Source organism: Octodon degus, unplaced genomic scaffold (genome assembly GCF_000260255.1).
Source record: "Octodon degus isolate 3935 unplaced genomic scaffold, OctDeg1.0 scaffold00033, whole genome shotgun sequence".
Taxonomy (NCBI): domain Eukaryota; kingdom Metazoa; phylum Chordata; class Mammalia; order Rodentia; family Octodontidae; genus Octodon; species Octodon degus.
Window position 1 is genome coordinate 6019487 of NW_004524609.1, and position 18836 is coordinate 6038322.

The following is an 18836-nucleotide window of genomic DNA, read 5'->3' on the forward strand; positions in this document are numbered from 1 at the left end:
TTTACTTCTTATACTTCGTTTTTATACTTTTCTGCTAGATGGTTAAGACCTTGGTTAAGACCTAGTTCTTGAAGTATGTATTGATGAATATAGAATGAAAGATAGGTCAGTCAACAGATCAACTACATAGTGCTGAAGTTGTGCAGAATAGTGTGCCACAGACAGGAAGATGGAAATGATAGCATGGTCCAGCTTCGTTGCATCTCTCCAAAAGACATTTGTTGAGACCTCTGTGGATTTTTGGAAGAGTTTTGGATAAATTTTGTAGCTCTCAGACATGTTCAACAGGCAAAGCACTTGGGATTAATATCTGATGTATTAATTGTGCAATTTGTCTTCCATCATGTTTGCATTTCAGTGTAGAATCAAGGGAAACTTTTATTAGCTAGAGAATAAAAATAACAACTGCAAGAACACATGATTTCCTGTTAGACTGTCTGATTGAGCTATTTCTTCATTTTCTGTCCCTGTTATTTTGCATCATCTTTCAAAGTTTAGTAGCTGGCAGATAGGACCCAGATGTCAAAGTTGAGAGACAAGGGAGAAGAGGAGAAAAAACTTACAATTGAGAGCATTTTAAATTCTACCCACTTGTGCACTGATCTTTAGGGGGATACAAAACCAAGTGGAGGTGTGGTTTAAAAATAGTTTCTTGGGAACGGGGTACAACTCAGGGCCGCATGAGGTTCTAAGTTCCATCTCCAACACTAAAGCAACAGCCCCTAAGTCCCCAACAGTAAGCCATTGAAAGTACTCTATCTTTTCTGTGTGTGTGGGGGGGGAGGGGGGCAGGACCAGGAATCAAACTGACAACCTCATACTCACCAGGCAGGTGCTATTCCACTGAGCTATATCCTCAGCCCTACAAGTAGTCTCAAGTAAACTGTAAAAAGCACATTTCTTTTCCTGTCTTAGTTGTATTTTAAATTCATTTTCATTTCAACCACAGAGAGAAAAGTTGCAGGAATGAAACAAAAAAGTCCATGTTTTTAAAAAATAGTATTGAAGATTGAAGAGTCAGGACCCTCACAATGAACTCTATACCCCAAACCATTTTTTTTTTTTTTTTTTTAGTTTTTAAATTTTATGCCAGGGTCTCACTAAGTTCCAGGTTGGGCTTGAATCTGCAAGCTTCCGGAGTGCCAGGATTACAGGCATGCATCATCGTGCTCATCTCCATATACTCTTAATCCAGAAACCCCCGTGCAAATTTTACCAGGTGTCCTCATAGGCCCTTACAGGAAAAGGATCTCACTGGTCACTACTTGCTATGTCTCCGGAAATTTCCGCAGTCTTTTCTTTCCCCTTCAGGGTCTTTGCCTTTTGGAAGATTGTAGTACAATCATTTTGCAGAGGGTCCTTCACCTTTTTTTTTGTACAATTTTTTTTTAAAAATATGATTATCATGTTATTAATAGGAATAATGCCAAGTGGCACTGCTTTCTTCTCATTGCATCCTGTGGCGGGGTGCACAATGTCTGTGTCCCATTAATGATGGTATTAATCTTGATTACTTGATTCGGATGGTGTCTGCCAGCTTCTCCCCTAATAAATTTCTCTTCTTTCCCTCTGCAATAAATATTCTTTTATGTGGAGACACTTTTAGGGCTGGAGAGGCATCTTATTTCTCATTCTACCTGTACACTCTAGTTTTACCATATATTGATATTTCTTGCCACAGTTAAGTATTTCTATGATGTTTTTAAAAAGTCCCATTAATAATGTCATTCTCCCAATTGTCTTCATTAGTTGACAGCCTATTATAAGAGAAAACTTTGGTATCTCCCACGTATGTATTCATTTCCATATTGCTATCACTCTGGAAAGAATAGGGGCATTGTTTTTCAATTGGGATATAATTAAGCTAATGTATAGGTCTTAAATGCTTAGTTGGATGAGTTTTGATGATTGCAAGTACCCAAGTAAAACTCCAGAGAAGACAGAGATGATTTTCCCTTCCATAAAATTTCCTCATGCAAGACATTATAGCTATTGGCGAACATCTTTAAATAACTTTCTTGTCATCCCAGCTCATCTTAATGTTGATCACTCCACCTATAGCTTCTGAAAGAAATACTTTCTTTTCCATTTTCAACCTCTTTCAAATTTCTTTTTCCTAAGACCCAACCTCCTCTGCCAGCAAACTTAGATCACCATTATGCAAAATGAGTTGGTCTGTCTTGACTTCATTACTTTTTTATCTCTTCTCCACCCACGGGGAAAATTCTTCACACTAAAGTACAACCTTGGAGTTATTGTCGGTGGGGTGGGAAAGATGAAGATGGGCTTATAAATGTGGGACATCCTTTGAGATTGATTGGAAACATGCTTGGTTTTCTGTAGTTGGACCAATTGCAGCAGAGTTTGTGGTTTGGCTCTCTAGACCAGTTGCTACTGAGATTTTGAATTTTGTGGTTTTGCTATTTTCCTGTATGGCTCAGCCTTATCCATTTGTAAGTTTAGTCTCTTAGGAAGAAGGGATGCTTTAGACAGACAACTGTGGACCCCTGAATGTCCCCCTCAGGACTCCCAAGTGACATTATTCCTGTTGGCCCTTTCTTTCTCTTCCTAATCAATTTCTTTTCTTCTCTGAGTCCCACATCAAGTTTCCAATTCCTAAAACAGACCTAGGAGAGCCGGCCAAATAGCTTAGCAGATTAAAGCACCTGCAAGCAGATGCAGGGGCTGGAGGTTCACTCCCCTGGGCATGCTGAGACTGCAATGGAGACTGGGCATGGTGGCCCACCTGTAGTCCCAGCTCTTGGGAGCCTGAAAACAGGCAGATCACTATGAGTTCAATCTAGTAGTGAGACCCTGAACACCTTGTAGACCCTTCCCTAAAAAATAATTTTTAAAAACCCAAACAACAACAACAAAAACAGCAGACCTAGGAATCTGCGCACAGATCTAAGATGTAGGATGTGTAGGTGAGCAACAGTTTGTGTTCACTTGACATGAAAGACTACTGAGGATGCAAGGTCACCTCCAAGGTCACAACTGGCACTACCAGGAACATCTTGCTGTTAAGTGAGGATGAAAGAGAAATGGGAAGAATTTGTGACAAAAGAAGTCCCATAATGTTTAAGGCAATAAAATGGTACCTTCTTAACTATGTTCTTTAGAATTTTATATTCTGAAAATGGGGCACCATTTTGGAACTATGGCAAAGGAGGTACAGAGAGTAAGTGATTGTCTTGAGTTTATAAAATAAGGATGTAGGGGAAGCACAGACTTCAGCCTTCTGGTTATCCAGGTACAGCATACACACAGCACAAGATGCAGGGTGAGGAGTCAGCTGACCCAGCAGTTAGCAGCCTTCCGTGGGATGCAGTGATGAACGGTTTAGCGCCATGAAGAATCATGTCATGCACCAAAGAGAATGAAAAGGAGAAACCACCCACCACAGATTTCACAACCGGCTCCCAGAGGTGGAGTAAATGATTAAAGAATGTATGTCTCAAAGTTCCTTTCAAATCATGACATTTTATCTTCTATTTACAGAGATAAAAGTCACTCAAAAAGTGGCTTAATGTTTAAGCGCACTTATATTTGCAACCCTCCTTGGAGCGGAGGAGACCCACCCTCGCGGGACCAGCGTGCGTCACCCACAATGGTTTCTCCAGGGCTCATCTTGCTCTCAGGTTTTCTCTGCCATGTTGCTATTGCAGGACGGAGTAAGTAACTTTTGCTTTTGCAAAATCATCAATATAGCCAAGCCCCTAGTATCTATTAGAAGTCAACGGTGATAACTTTAAGTTCAAGGAGATGCTGGATGGATTGAATTGATGCGTACCTCTGAATGTCCTCATGCCTAAAGCTCTTCCTTAACACACGTAGCCAATCAAAGCCTCAGTGTATTGACCTGTTATTTGAGGATAATAGAACCTACTTCAAATGAGGGGATTAGGCATGAAGTATTTGGTGTGGATTTTGATTTGTTATACTTATTGTTGGTAGCAATAAATACATTTCATTTAAGGGCTAACTGGATTTAAAATTGTGAATAGATGTAGACATGATATCTTGTCTAAACACTATTAGTACATCTTGTCCTCTGAATAACTACTACGAAGACAACAATATGCAATGTATCAATTATTGTAACTGTCCTACTAACCTGTTTTGAAACTGTTTCATTGCTATTTTATCTTTTTTTCTCATTAAAATGAATAAAAAATTTAAAAAAGAAAAAATAATAATACTTAAAAAAAATCTTGAATAGAGATTCTTCGCTCCCTGCTTTGTGCTCTATTCCAGCTTGTCCCCAGCCAGAAAACGTGTCATTTTCCACCATTACTCCACTAAAAACATTCTATGAGCCTGGGGAGCAAATCACCTACTACTGCAACCCCGGCTACGTGTCCCGGGGAGGGATGCGGAGGTTCACCTGTCCTCTCACAGGAATGTGGCCCATCAACACTCTGAAATGCACACGTAAGTAGCGAGGCCGTGCTTCGCTCCTGTTCTCTCCCCGCTCCGGGCTCTGAGCACTTGGAGGGAGATATCGGACCCTGGCACGCTCGGGCGCAGAGAGCGAGGGCTGCCCAGGGGAGGACTGCCGAGAGGCAGGGGCGTGGAAGGCGCTGCATGGGACGAGGGAATACACGCGACGGGTCTGCTTAGAGAAGAGAAAGCCAAGCTCAGGAAGGTCGCAAAAGGAGCTCTGGACTAATCGAAGGGGAGGAAATAATACAGAAGTTAAAGTTAAATAAAGTTAGAGCATAATATAGAAGTTAAAAGACAAGGTGGGAGACTCCAAAATATAAAACTGACACCAAAGAAACACTTGAACAAGCAAAACTTGGGGTGTTATCATATCTTCAGACTTTACTTCCAAATGAAAGTAGATTTAATAGTTGCTGAATAAAATGAATATAGATTTCATCTAAGCTGCATACATACCAAATATTTGCCTTGAAAATATCAATAATGTAAATTTAATATAAATTATGTATCTCACTCCTGTTTTACTATAAATGGCTAATTTTATTTATTCCTGAAACACGCTGGCCTTACTTCGCAAATTCAGATGCTACGCAATCAACTATTGTGTTTAAGGCAATTATATGTAGAGGTTAAGCAGTCAAATAGCTATATGGAGCTAGGTGAGTTCTAGATACTTTGGTCACATACGCATTGGCCCTTGTCATAATTACATGTGTCCATGCAAGTGTGTCTTTATGTCTTTTTGTTTTTGGTACCAGGAATTGAACTCACAACCTTGTGCTTGCCAGGCAAGTGCTGTGCTGCTGAGCTGTACTTCCAGCCCTAGTATGCTTTTTTATTAAGAAAATCTAAACTATTATTTAATACTACAGCATAAATTCAGGGCTTCACATACACTAGGCATGTGCTGTACCACTGAACCCCAAGCCAAATCCTTAAATACTGGGGCTGGAGAGATGGCTCAGTGGAATAAGTGCTTCCCTGGCAAGCACAAGGGCCTGAGTTCAATCCCCGGTTCTACCCAAAAAACAAAAACAAACAAAAAAATTAAGATTTGGTTCCCAAGCCCTGCACCTGAGACCAATCAAAAAGCACTATGATTTTTCTAGTTAGAAATTTAAGCAGGTTTTTGACAGGATGACCTAGGTCGGAGGTCAGCCTGAGCAATAGCTCAGGTACACAAGATCCCTGTCATTAATTTGCTTCTGTGCTCTTTCTCAGTGGCCTACATTTACTCTGCAGAATATGTATCATTTCTTCTCATACCTTTAATAAATATAAAACCTGGCTACTTTTTTTAAAAAAAATACAATTAAAATATCACTGAACCACCATTTCGGGAAATTTTGCTTTAAATCATAACACATCTGAAATACAAAAATATTATTTTCAAATTATTTTCCCTGCCCATACTTTTGCATCATTGTACCAAGTATGCATAATTTTGTATTTTTGAATTTTCAGCAATGCATCATAAAAATTACAGTCTTTATAGTCTTCATAATTCATATTATTGGCTTCCTGGTTGTTCATCTGCTGACTGCTCAAAATGTAATCCCTTGAGAAGGAATATCTAGATTAAACTGTTATTAGCAGAACCAGAACATTGGTACATACACATATCATTTATCTTATTTTAAATTCCTTTCTGAGAATAATTTCTGGTAAGGTTATTGGGTCATGTATGAAGATGAGCTCATATATTTTTATTTTAAGGGGAAATTCTTCACTCTAACGCTCTCCCAGCTGAGTTATTTCTACCAATTAAGGGGAAATTCTACAAACAGAAACTTCCTTTTTTTTTTTTTCTTTGCCTCACAGCCAGAGTGTGTCCGTTTGTTGGTATCTTAGAGAACGGAGCTGTGCGCTATACAACTTTTGAATACCCCAACATGGTCAACTTTACTTGTAACCCTGGGTAAGCATTTCCTGAGACAGAGGGGCTACCGTACTGAGGATTTTTGTGTCCTTCAGCTAAACATCGAGACTTGTCCATATTGTCTTTCTCGCCTTACATTTGTCTTGCTAAATACAAATCAGTTTTAGTCTTTTTTTCCATGGATTCTACAATGGCCTTGGAGGTGGGGTAAGGAGTGGGGAATATAACAACTAATAAGATCTGAAATCTGTGTTTCATCTAAGTTTTCTGTTCCCAATTACTTACTTATCTGGGAAGGTACCCTGAAAATGATTGAAACTGAATTCAAATTCTTTTTTAATCTTAAGGTGTCATCTTGAGGTAGGTTAAATACATCAGGACTAAGGCTTGTATTTTAATTATGAGGTTCATATGTTAACCAACCTGGAGGTCTCCGGAGTTGCACAGCGCTGTGTAAGTGTGATGATATCCAGCCCAGCTCTCGGAACTCTTGCTTAATGCAACCTAAAGAAAGTGTTTCAGTTGGTCACATAGCTCATCTGTCTAAGGAGAGAGCCCCGCTGCGGCACTGTCACAGCACCGTGGCTGTACACTGGGACACAGCATTAGTAAGAATTCTTTTTTTTTTTTTTTTATAACCGGGGATTGAACTCAGGTCCTTGCGCTTGCCAGAGAAGTGCTTATTCCACTGAGCCATCTCCACAGCCCTAGTAAGGATTCTTGTTTGGGACTGGAGACTCAAAATATGACAGTGAAAGAGAAAATCAGTTCTTCAGAAATGCCAGTGTATTGATAGATCTGATGACAAATGACCTTTAAAAAATTGGCCTCGATGATACAATGTTCCATTTTCTTATGCGTGTGTGTGTGTGTGTGTGTGTGTTACATTTTCATTGGAGATAAATGCCACTGTTTTTTACACATTTGTGTCAGTAGGCACTAAGATAGTGAACAGTAGAGATAATCCCTTTTGACTCACTTTTGTCACCCTGAAAGAGAGATGGGTCTTTGCTGTGTGTAAGATGCAGCTAGCTTGTCTAACTGGCTGGAAATGAGAGATTTAGGGGTATGGCGTCTACACCCATCAGCGAGGGTAACCTCAAGTGGAAGCCTGTAGCGTTAGCTGGGACGCTCTCTTGGCCCTAAGATGACAATTAAAATACTCAGAAAAACAATGTCCTAAGATGTGACAGTAGTCAGCAGTACTGCTTGATGTGGTGGATTCCTGCTAAGGGGAAGCCGAGGCGGGAGGGTACTTGTGCTCAAGGTTTGAGGCCAGAGGGGCTGGGGGGGAAAGCTGAGCCCAGTGAAAGTGCTCGTGCTGAGCATGCAAACCCGCGGGTTCAATCCCTATATATTTGTGATGTCAACCATAGTTTATTTTACAGCTTGACAGATTAAATTTCCCTTTGGCAGGTATCATCTGAATGGAACTAATTCAGCTAAGTGCACTGAGGAAGGGAGATGGAGCCCAGTTCCTCCCGTCTGTGCCCGTGAGTCTCTTGGTCCCTTTTACAGGCCGCACAGTCAGTTGGCTCACCCAGAACTTTTCTAGTCTTTAGCCCTGACAGTCACCCATCCCAGAAAGCCCTCAGTCCTGACTCAATAAAAAGGTTGACCACAATCTGAGGAATGATCATCCCCTGCTTTGGAGGATGGAACAACGTGCACTGGAATGACAGAGGGAAGCATTTCACTCCTGAATGTACTTTGTACCTTCCACCTGGCGGAGCCAGTCTTTGTTGGGTTTGCTCATTTCAAAGCTCCTATATTGCTTTGGATATTTGTGGCATTGATCACTCAATGACCGCCACCTTTGATTAGAAGGCCTGCAAGCAGTGCGATCAAACCTCTTCCTTACACTTTGGATTTTCATTAATTAATTAATTAATTAACTTCTCTGATAAGTGTGAATTGAGAACCTAAGATATGGTCTCAGTACTGAGATTACAGGGTCAGAGGTGACGCCTCTGCTCCAGTGGAGTGAGCCAGATAATATAACATAAAAAATCAACCAAACTGCCCCTGACTGTTCAGGCGAACACAACCAGATGGAGGCACCAGTAACTCTTGGTGGAATCTCAGTGAGCTCCTAGATGTGGAGACATCGAGTGTTTCTTTTCTTACGTATTTAGGACAGGGTCTCACTGCGTAGATCAGACTCTAGTGATTGTCCTGTTTTCAGCCTCCCAAGTGCTGGGATTACAGGCGTGTGCCACCACACCCTGTCTCAACCACCCACTCAGCGGGTGCCACGGGCAGGGGCAGCATGGAACGCCTGGGATCGAAGCCCAGCTGCTGCATTCTGCCTAAGCAGGCACTTTAGTTCGCTGAAGTAAGCTCCTGGATGTAAGGTGATGGGGTAGATTTTGAGCTTGCTGTAAACGTTATTTTTGTTTTTGCAGTTTCGCTTTTGCTCCTACAGGGAGGGTAATTTTCTATGTTCTGACTTGTGGTTTACGTAAGTCCAATTTTGGCCAGAATACCCACACATGAGAATAAAAGCTATGTTTCTTTAGATTTGCCATGAGCTCTGTCCTAGAAAAAGCAAGTGGAAATAATTCAATTCCAAATAAATCCCAGTTCAACAAAAACTAAATGACAAAAAAGATTTTTAAGGATAAATTGAGTTCTACACTCAGCAGGAGGAATCACCACGGTTCCTATAGCTTCTCTTCTAAGCAACTTTATAGCAATTATGTAAATAAACCTTTTCCTTTTGGTTCCAGATAGAAAGGCCGCCTTAGCTTCAATCCAATCTGAATAAGCACTTTTCAACCTTTAATGAATCACCTAGGCGTCCTGTTGAAGTGCAGACTCTGAGTCCTGCATCTTGGGTGCTGAGTTTCTGCATTTCTAACAAGGTCCTTTGTGGTAACACTCAGCTGCTGGACCATGGATCCTACTTTGAGAAGCAAGGAACAAGAGAGTCCAAGTTAGGTCACGTTTGGGACTGCACCATCCTTTATGTTTGCATAGCCTTCCCTGCACTCGTTGACCCTCCATGTCGGTCAGGGCTGAGTGACGCCCGTGTCTCTGGGTGATAGACCATACATAGATGAGGCCCACACACAGAGTTCAAAAGCAAGAAGTATTTAACAGACAACACACTGAGCTAGCAATGGAACTCAGGTGTCACAGACACCTTGGTATTAGTGCTGCTCTGGGTCATTCCTTCAGGATGACTCTTCAGCAAGGTCCTCCATGAATTCTGCCTCCAGAAACACCTTCCAAGGTAGCATTTAGAACAAAGATGTTAGGGAAACCTAGTCACTGTATTGTTGCAGAAAGGTGAATTTGCAGTGGCAAGATTTACTTCTTCTTTTTTTTTTTTTAGTTTTCTAAAACTGGTTTGAACATGTAATTAATGTATCACATTTCCTTAATTGGCATCAATAATTGACTGTTTTTACCCTACTGTTGGATCAAATTTTGTAATTTTCTGAAGTTCATTTTTTGGGCATTCTTCTTTTTTGCTTTCTTCTGGAAAGAATATATTTTAAAATCTCACCTGTTGCAACTGAAGTGATAGTTCTCGCTTTTTCCAGCCATAACCTGCCCTCCACCAGCAGTACCCAAATTTGCAACACTCAAAGTGTACAAGCCATCAGCGGGGAACAACTCCCTCTATCGGGATACAGCAGTCTTTGAGTGCTTGCCACATCATGCCATGTTTGGAAACGCTACGGTTACCTGCACAGCCCAGGGGAACTGGACAGAGTTACCTGAGTGCAGGGGTAAGTGAATGCAATGGCCAAAAGGTTATGGGAGCATAGAATTCCAGTTGGGAAAAATGTTAGAAAATTGTAACTATCCTGTAATATTTCAAATGACCTCATTCAACAGATGTTTGAGCATTTACCATATGTCAGACAGTGCACTGAGGGCTGGGAGTATCAGATGAGTTAAATCTGCTTCTGACCCAAAGCTAATTAAATATCTTGCAATTTACTATCCGGAGCTGCCTGGGAAAGCTGCCCAGACTCAGAGGCCCTTGCGATGAGCCTGGGAGGAGGGTTGGAGAGTGAGCGCCGCGCATGCCCTGTAGCGGCACAGCCAATGGCAAGTCAGAGAGGCACACAAAGGCAGAGTGTGTCCATACAGAGCTGACGGTTTCTGTGAGGCTGGGGAAGTGAGGCCTGGATTAGGACATGAAGAGAAAAGTTAAGTTGCATTCCAATTCTTATGTCCATGCGTTCTTTACATACATTTAAACATTGCAGGAATATTTGATTTTCTTTTTAAAAAGTATGAAAGTTCTAGGGCCGGCTGTATAGCTTAGCGGACTAAGCTCTTGCTTAGGTAAGCACAGGGGCGAGGGTTCAATCCCTGGCACCACATGCAGCATTGGCTCTGCCCCTGGGCATGCTGAGCCCGCAATGGAGCTGGGGTGTGGTGTCGCACGCCTATAATCCCAGCACTAGGAAGACAGAAAACAGGAGGACCACTGCGAGTCCAAGCTGCATAGTGAGACCCTGCACAGAAAAAGAAAAGAAAGTTCTTCCCCCTGTAACTTATCTGTCAGCAACAGGACAAATACACAAATTAGAGAATGTATCATGTCTACAAGGAGTTAGTCTAAGGGCTGTTGACTCCTCCAGGGATCTCATGGGTGTGTACCAAATAATCCACAATGTAAGTGAATTTCAGCATAGGGGAATTATTAGGAAAACAATAACTAGCATCACAATGGCTGGGCCCTCCCGCTGTATGGTGGCATCCCTGTTAATTCTCCCAAATCCCAAGCTGGAGGTTCTTTTTAAAAATTAATTAATTTATTTATTATTATTATTTTTGTATGTGTGTAGCTGGCTCAACCCACCCTGAAGGCAGGGCTGGTGTGGCTTGTGGTGCCAGGGATCAAACTACAGTCCCTGCATTTGCCTAACCTTGCCTAAGCAGGCGCTTTAATCCACTGAGCTATCTCCCTGGCCACCGAGAGGTTCTTTTTTTCCCTTGTTTGAACACTTCACCTGAGAATGGGAGTATTAACAGTGTGTGACACTGTCTCTCTCTTTCTCCATAGGCAAATCCTTCATTCCCCAGGGTCATCTGAAAATGAATTGTCTAGATCATTCACCCAAAAACATGCCAGCATGACTATACTAAGAACAAGAGCATTCTATGCTGTCAGTGTTCCCACGCCCTTTAGCATATTTTGAATTATTAACAATAATAACATAAATAATAAAATACAAGCAATCAAAAAATGCAAAATTTAGTTGACATTGAGTTTGGAACTACTCCAGAAGTCTTCTGCACAAGTGCTTTGTCTTATCAAGCTCTAAGTAAGAATCACAGCCTGCATTTAGTTGTCGTGCTTCTTTTGTCCTCTTAAACAATGATTCACTGCCTCTTTTATTGCTTCCCATTGACATTTTGGAAGAGCATGGGCTGTTTGCTTGAAGAATGTTCCATAATCTGAAGTCTGGGGACTTGCCCACGATTACATTCAAGTTAGATATTTTCACCAAATACTTCTATAACTTCAGGAAGCACATAGTATCAGTTGGTCCAGCATGACTTGTGCTTGGTGTGAGCCCTGAACCCTCAGCCAAGTGGGGTGTTCCAGACCACCTTTGGTTAAGCCACCTTTTTTCTTTGGAGGGGATAAATAACTTGTGGGTGATCCTTTGAGACTGTGAGCACATATGAATATCATCTCTAGCAATCATTTTGGAATTTATTGATCCTGCTTGGCACTATCAATCACGTCATGGAGGTGGAAAGTGGTTATTTCCTTTCCATTTCCATTTACTAGCTGGCTAACCTATGTAGAAAGCAACTCCCCCCATATTTGTAATAGTATTAAATACTTTTTAATTCACTGTGTGATGGAGCCCAATATGAGTCCAGGACTCAGCCCCTGGGGTCTGTAACCTTAGCTACTTCATCAAGCAACTCTCCAAGAACGCTGTGCTCCTAGCTCTAGCCTTGTGTGTTTGATTTGAAGTCACTAGAGCTGTAGGTCACTTGTTTTCTTACACTTAGGTCACTGTTTTTCTCATATTTTGCACTGCTGTAGTGCGTAGTCTGAAGATAAGAATAATATTGGCCTAGCATTTCAAATCCAAAAATGGTTCAAAGGTTGCAAAGGTATGGAAACAACTGGGGTGAGATCTTACAAGGTTTCTTAATTGATGTACTGGAGCACCTCAGCATTTTCTCATTTTGTTTGTATTCGACTTGTTGCTTAACTTACTGCAGAGCTCTGCGCACATGGAAGACTTTAGTCATGAGTGTGCAGAGGGGAGCCTCATGCTTAGGAACATTAAATGTATACTGGGAGTAGTCTTTGCATTTTAATTTCATAGCTTCTTGATTTAAAAAAGATTTTTCCCTTCTTTGAAACCCAACATCTTAGACTGTGAAAATTTGCAATAAATAATAAATAAATTTGCAATAAATAAGTTATAATTATGTGTGAAAACCCAGAAAATTTAGTAGAATATCATTATTTACTTTCAGATTGTTCTTGTTTCTCTTTTAAAAGCCCAGCGTCCTATAAATATAAGCGATCAGGACATAATTCTACATAAAGTACCTCGAAATTGCATTCAAGCCACTGAGACACCCAGAATAATGCTGACCCCAAAATACTCATCACTGTCTTATTTAATAAACTTTTTAGAAGTCAAATGCCCATTCCCATCAAGACCAGATAATGGATTTGTGAACTATCCCGCAAAGCAAGTTCTCCTATACAAGGACAAAGCCACCTATGGGTGCCATGACAGGTACACCCTGGAAGGCCCAGAAGAAGTCGAATGCACCAAATGGGGAAACTGGTCTGCCCAGCCAAGTTGCAAAGGTATGGAAACAACTGGGGTGAGATCTTACAAGGTTTCTTTAATTGATGTACTGGAGCACCTCAGCATTTTCTCATTTTATTTGTATTCGACTTGTTGCTTAACTTAGTGCAGAGCTCTGGGCACATGGAAGACTTTAGTCATGAGTGTGCAGAGGGGAGCCTCATGCTTAGGAAGCTTGCTTAAGACTCAACTACAAGAAATAAACAGATCCTTTCTAGGTTTTAATAATATGGTGTACACGGCCAGCCAAATAGCTCAGCAGATTAAGGGCTGGGGGTTCGATCCCCAGGCCTGCTGAGCCAGACTTGCCCCCCAGGCGCGCTGAGACGGCAATTGAGACTGGGCATGGTGGTGCGACCCTGTAATCCCAGCTCTTGGGAGGCTGTAAACATGTGGATCACTATGAGTTGGATCTAGTGTACACATGGCGTACAATCCTTGAGGCTTCCAGTATTTGCTTCTAAGTCTTTGCCAGTGAGCACACAGTTTTGCTCTGTGGACTCAAGTTTCTTGTTGCAAACAAAAGGCCACAGCCCACTCAAGTTAGCTCAAGGAAATGGGAGCTTGTTTATCAAAAGCACAGAGGCAGGTGAGGAAATGAGCCGCAGCAACTGATAGTCCTGAAGAGTGAAACTGAAAGTCAGGAACTCTTGCAATTGTTTGATCTTGGTTTGACTCTATACCACAGCTTCTCAACTGAGGGATTTGTTGCAAGGTGGCATCGCTGCCCCAAGATGCTGGGACCTTCTGAGTCAGGATTCTATCTTGATCCAGTGAGTGTCATGCTTATGCACAGAACAGCATTGTACCAGTGTCTCTCTGCTCAAGTTTCTGTGGGCTTGACAGCTTTTAAAAAAGAAAAAAAAAAAATGGCCAAATCAGGCAAAACGATGAATGACTGGTGTCGTAGGCAGAAAGCTCCTAGAGAGCAAGTGTGAGACAAGCATTCAAATGCTATTAATTTATTGTCTCAGAATGTGACAAGAGGAGGCGGCTTCATCTGAATGCCCTAGAGGGCGTTACCCTCAGAGTCTTGGATTCTGTAGATCCTGGATGGCACTTGGGAATTTGCATTTCAATGCAATTTCCAGCTGATACTTAAGGCTGCTATGTTTTATTTTTTCTCTGTATTTAGGACAGGGTCTACAGGGTCTCACTATGTAGATTGGACTCACAGTGATTCTCCTGTTTGCAGCCTCCCAAGTGCTGGGATTACAGGCATGTGCCACCACTCCCAGTCTCAATCACCATCACAGTGTGCCCCATGAGTGGGGCTGGCACAGCACACCATGCCAGGGATCGAACCCCGGCCGCTGCACTGTGCTGAAACAGGCGCTTTAGTCCACTGAGCTATCAGGCCGGCCCAAGGCTGCTGTGTTTTAAACAAGGATGTGGTCTCAGTGACCGTAAGGCTTCCCTTTGGTCCCACTAGGAGTTCTGGAGCATGAATTGTTGCTAAGAGTGGATCCAAGCAACACAAGGTGATCTGCTCTTTGTATCTCCTTACCAGTCTGTCCTTAGCTGTGGGCTGCTCCACTGCCTGTAGGCTGTGGCCCTAAAGGTGGGGGTGGGTAGCTGTCGTAAGCTGCCGGGAGAGGTGGTTTTCTTACGGGTGAGGTAATTTTTTTTCAGAGAAAGGTCACAGACCCACACTCACAGTGGCTGGGAGATGAATGCTTTAGCTCAACCAATGAGCTGGTGGGTCCACACAAAAGCTTACACAAAGATATTTCTTTCACGGATGCCAACAGTGTGATGCTTCTGCTCTGACCTGTGTGGTTGCTGTTGGGGAAGAAAAGGCCACTTCAGAATGAGTAATAGTTCTGGTGACAGGGAACAGCTATGAGCAATTGCGTCGACATTACTCACTGTACATTTTCAGAATCCCCTTGTCTTGATCAGTTGCTTTTAGGTGTACTCATCTACTGCTTCCAAGGTTATACTCTGAAGCTGGGCATGGCAGCATACACGTGTAATCCCAGGCACCTGGGAGTCGGAGCCAGAAGAGCAAGTTCAAGGCCAGCCTATGCAACTTAGCTAACTTCTGTCTTAAAATAATAAAAAAGACTGGGAATGTAATTCAGCGATAATGTGCTTACTTACTCCCTCCAAATAAGGATTAGTCTTAGATTAACTTTTGCTCCAAAAGATGCAATCGGGTTTATTTTCAGGGACTATTTTATTTTCGATGTACAACAATCAACATTTATCCATGTATAACAATCTATAATTTATCATTTTTTCATGCATAAAAAATCTACATTATTCAAATATAGTCATGTTATCTTTTCCTGGAACATTGTCATAATTCTGTAAACCTCAGATTTCAGCCTGAATTCCCTGTGCCTCCATTTCCTGTAGAACCACCTGCCCAGTCTCTCAGGTCCAGCTGTCCTTGGATAAGCGCTTCTTATCCATGTGGCCAGCTTTAGTGCACTGGCAACACGGTTAGCTGTCAGTGATTTTATCCCGTGAATTCTTCACCCAAGGCACGACCTCTTGTAGGCTAGGCTTCACTTAGTTTTCATTAAATTCAGTGTTATTAAAGAGAATTACAAGACAGGTGTGGCAACAAAAATGATGACAGTTAGGAATGATAGGCTGTACAGAGCAATGAAAAATTTCAAGCACCAAAATTCAGAAAACTTTATTTATCTATTTCACATAAGTGCACTAAGTACATCCATTACAACACGTGCTTACTGAATTATGAAGATCCTTTTAAGGCAAAACTGCATCTGCTTGGTATCAAGTGCGTGCATTATTTGTGTATTGCGTCCATACTCCAATCGGTCATTTGCCAGCATCTTGGGTTTATCAGTGTACACAGAGGTTTATCTCTTGTCCAAAGATCCCCACTTGGATATTTATAAATACTTAATTATAATTCATATTATCACTTACTTTAACTATTAATGTCTATGTTATTTATATTAACCACATTTGAGTAATATTATTTCATAATTGAAGAGTTTTATTGGGTGTTGCCACTAAAGCACCCATCTGGTTGACAGTTTTGGCTGGGGCTTATTTTGGAAGTCGGGTTTACATTATGAGCATCTTGAAAAATCATGGCAGGGCTTCTTTTCTGGTTAGGCCTTATTTTGAGGGAGATATGGTGGCATGTATGATGTCTTGGGTTCAATCCCCAGTATCAAAAACCAAAAAAAAATAATCCCCCTCTATTCTCTTTAAGAAAGAGTCACTGGACTCCTAAATCTTGACTACAGATATTCTCTTTTTCAGCATCTTGTAAGTTATCCATTACGAAAGCCACTGTACTGTACCAAGGACAGAGAGTGAAGTTCCAAGAAAAATTTAAGGATGGAATGCTGCATGGTGAAAAAGTGTCTTTCTTCTGCAAAAACAAGGAAAAGAAGTGTAGCTACACAGAGGAGGCTCAGTGCCTAGATGGCACCATTGAAGTCCCCAAATGCTTCAAGGGTGAGTGGGCCATTTGGCCAGTGGGGTTTCCAGAAGAGGGTGAGAAGCCTCAGCAATCAGAGAAAGCAAGGCTAGCCTGCACTGACATTTTCCTTCCCTTAAAACTCTGAGTTGCGATTTCACTCAGTAAGTGTCCAGGTGAGTTATACCACCTTGTGCAATTCCAAGTTAAGCTTGAATAATAATACTGAATCGAATTTTCTACAACTCATCCCAAATTATCAAGAATTTTTTTGTGGTAGCAATTAGTTTATTGATCTCTTAACTTTTATTTTCTTTCATCAATGCCTCGCTTGAAAATTATTCTTTAGAGCAACGTATTTCAATACTGAAAAATATTTTAAGGGAGACAATATTATGTTGATGTGAGACAAAAGAAGATATAGCAGCCACCACTTAGAACTAAATGCTAACCTTCGGGGGTTTAGGCTGCAAGCATCTTTGTTGCTAGGAAGGAAGAGCTAGCTGACAGCTGTCGCTGTTGTTGGCTCCGGGTTTAAAAGTCTTCGATGACAACACTATGCTGACAGCAGAGAGGACTGCTGAATGCAGATGGAGCTAAAAGGAGATAAACCTAAGAAGTCACCTGCTAGAGGAGGAAAAAGAAACAACTGATCAGCAAGGCCCACTTCCTAAGATTTGTTTAATTATTAGAAATGTTATTTATGCGTGATGTGGAATAAATGCTCAACCAATAACATAATACAGTACGACCAATAACATATAATAGCATTATAAATACAAAGCCTTACAAGCGCACTGAATAAGTTGTTCTTGTTCAAAAGGTACCAGAGCCCTGGCAAGATGTTAAATGCTAACGTTGACAAAGACAATAAGTTTGTACAAATCAGTAGAAAAATAATAGAAGAGAGTTGTTTTTAAAAATCAGAGCTTGTTGATATGTATTTTAGGCTCTTTTCCTTTATGGTCTTCAGGCATTTGCAGGAGCCCGTAGTATACTTGAGAATAAATAAGGAGTTGAGAATTTTTTTTAAAAAAATCTTGATTGTCAGAGTTAATAAACCTTCTATTTTCTCTCTTGGAGAGAAGTGCCTTATCACAGCCTCCATTGTGTCTTCCATCACTTAAGATAACGCGGAATGTTTTCATTTATATAATGAGGTCTGTTGTATTTAATACATCTGAGAAATCACTGCATCTCTTAGACTGTGGATGTTCTTTTCTCCCAACAGAACACAGTTCTTTTGCTTTCTGGAAAACCGACGCATGGGACGTGAAGCCATGCTGAAGTCGTCTCCAGACCTGCACTGCACACGCGTATCTGTGTGCTCCAAGGAACCTGGTAGAAGTGGGAAAATAAATTTGCTGAATTTGTTGCCTAAACTACTGCAGTATCACTCATCATGGGAGCTCAGGTTGAGTTATGTTATTTGACTAAGACACTCGAATACGTGGGATATCATTATTTCATGGAGTGGAGAGTGTAAGCAATTAGCTGGGTAACCCAGTTCCCTTCTGCTTACTCCATCTCAAGCATTTTACATAAAACACTTACAACACAACATTTTTTATAGACTGGTTCACTGACCTCCCAAATTGACATTCACTGTTTACTTGTTACAAAGAAAACTACTGTGTCCTAGAATTTCCGAGGACATCCCAGATTCATTACACGATTCATTACACAATTCTCAGACAATTTTTAGGCAGTGTCAGGCTTAAGAAACATCACCATGAAGAAAGAAGTGTGGCCCTCCAAGTCAATAGAACTGGATCAGATCCTGGATGTTGAGTTTAGGTAGCACCCTCAAAATAATTCTTTTTCCACTAAGATTTCAAGATCCATCACTGTGACCATTAATCCTGATCTAACAACTTGATTGGATTAAGAAACACCTCACAGATTCGTAAAGGATTAAGTGAAACATTAGTAAAGTATGTCTGCTCAATGTCTGAGTGTCTCAGTGAACATTCTCAAATCAGTTTTACCTCTCCTTTATGATGACCATTTTTCACTAACTCCTCTAAGACATATTAATACAGAATTTTGGAAGTCCTTATGGCCTGGCTCACACCCAGTGAAGGAATATCCTGCATGGGGATAATTTATCTAAATAGTTATCCTTAGTGTCTCAAGGCTGTGACCAGTATGGTGTGGGATCAACCACAGTTGCTGGTAGTTGGGTGGGCATTGGTCATGGAGGCCAAGGGCTGGAAACCCCTGACATGCCAGCATTGTCTTTGAGTTGCTAACCTGCAGGAAAATGGGGAAACAGTCTTGTGAAAAGAGTTGG

General features: G+C 41.3%; 1 protein-coding gene across 1 annotated transcript; it reads left to right on the plus strand.

Annotated features, from left to right (window-relative positions):
• Positions 1-3531: 3531 nt before the first annotated feature.
• Apoh (apolipoprotein H) lies at positions 3532-18489 on the plus strand. The gene is made up of 8 exons (XM_004630040.2): positions 3532-3674; positions 4258-4434; positions 6268-6364; positions 7742-7818; positions 9874-10062; positions 12957-13136; positions 16384-16581; positions 17775-18489. Exons 1-8 carry the CDS (start codon positions 3611-3613, stop codon positions 17828-17830), a joined length of 1038 nt encoding a protein of 345 aa, XP_004630097.1. The 5' UTR covers positions 3532-3610; the 3' UTR covers positions 17831-18489.
• Positions 18490-18836: the final 347 nt, after the last annotated feature.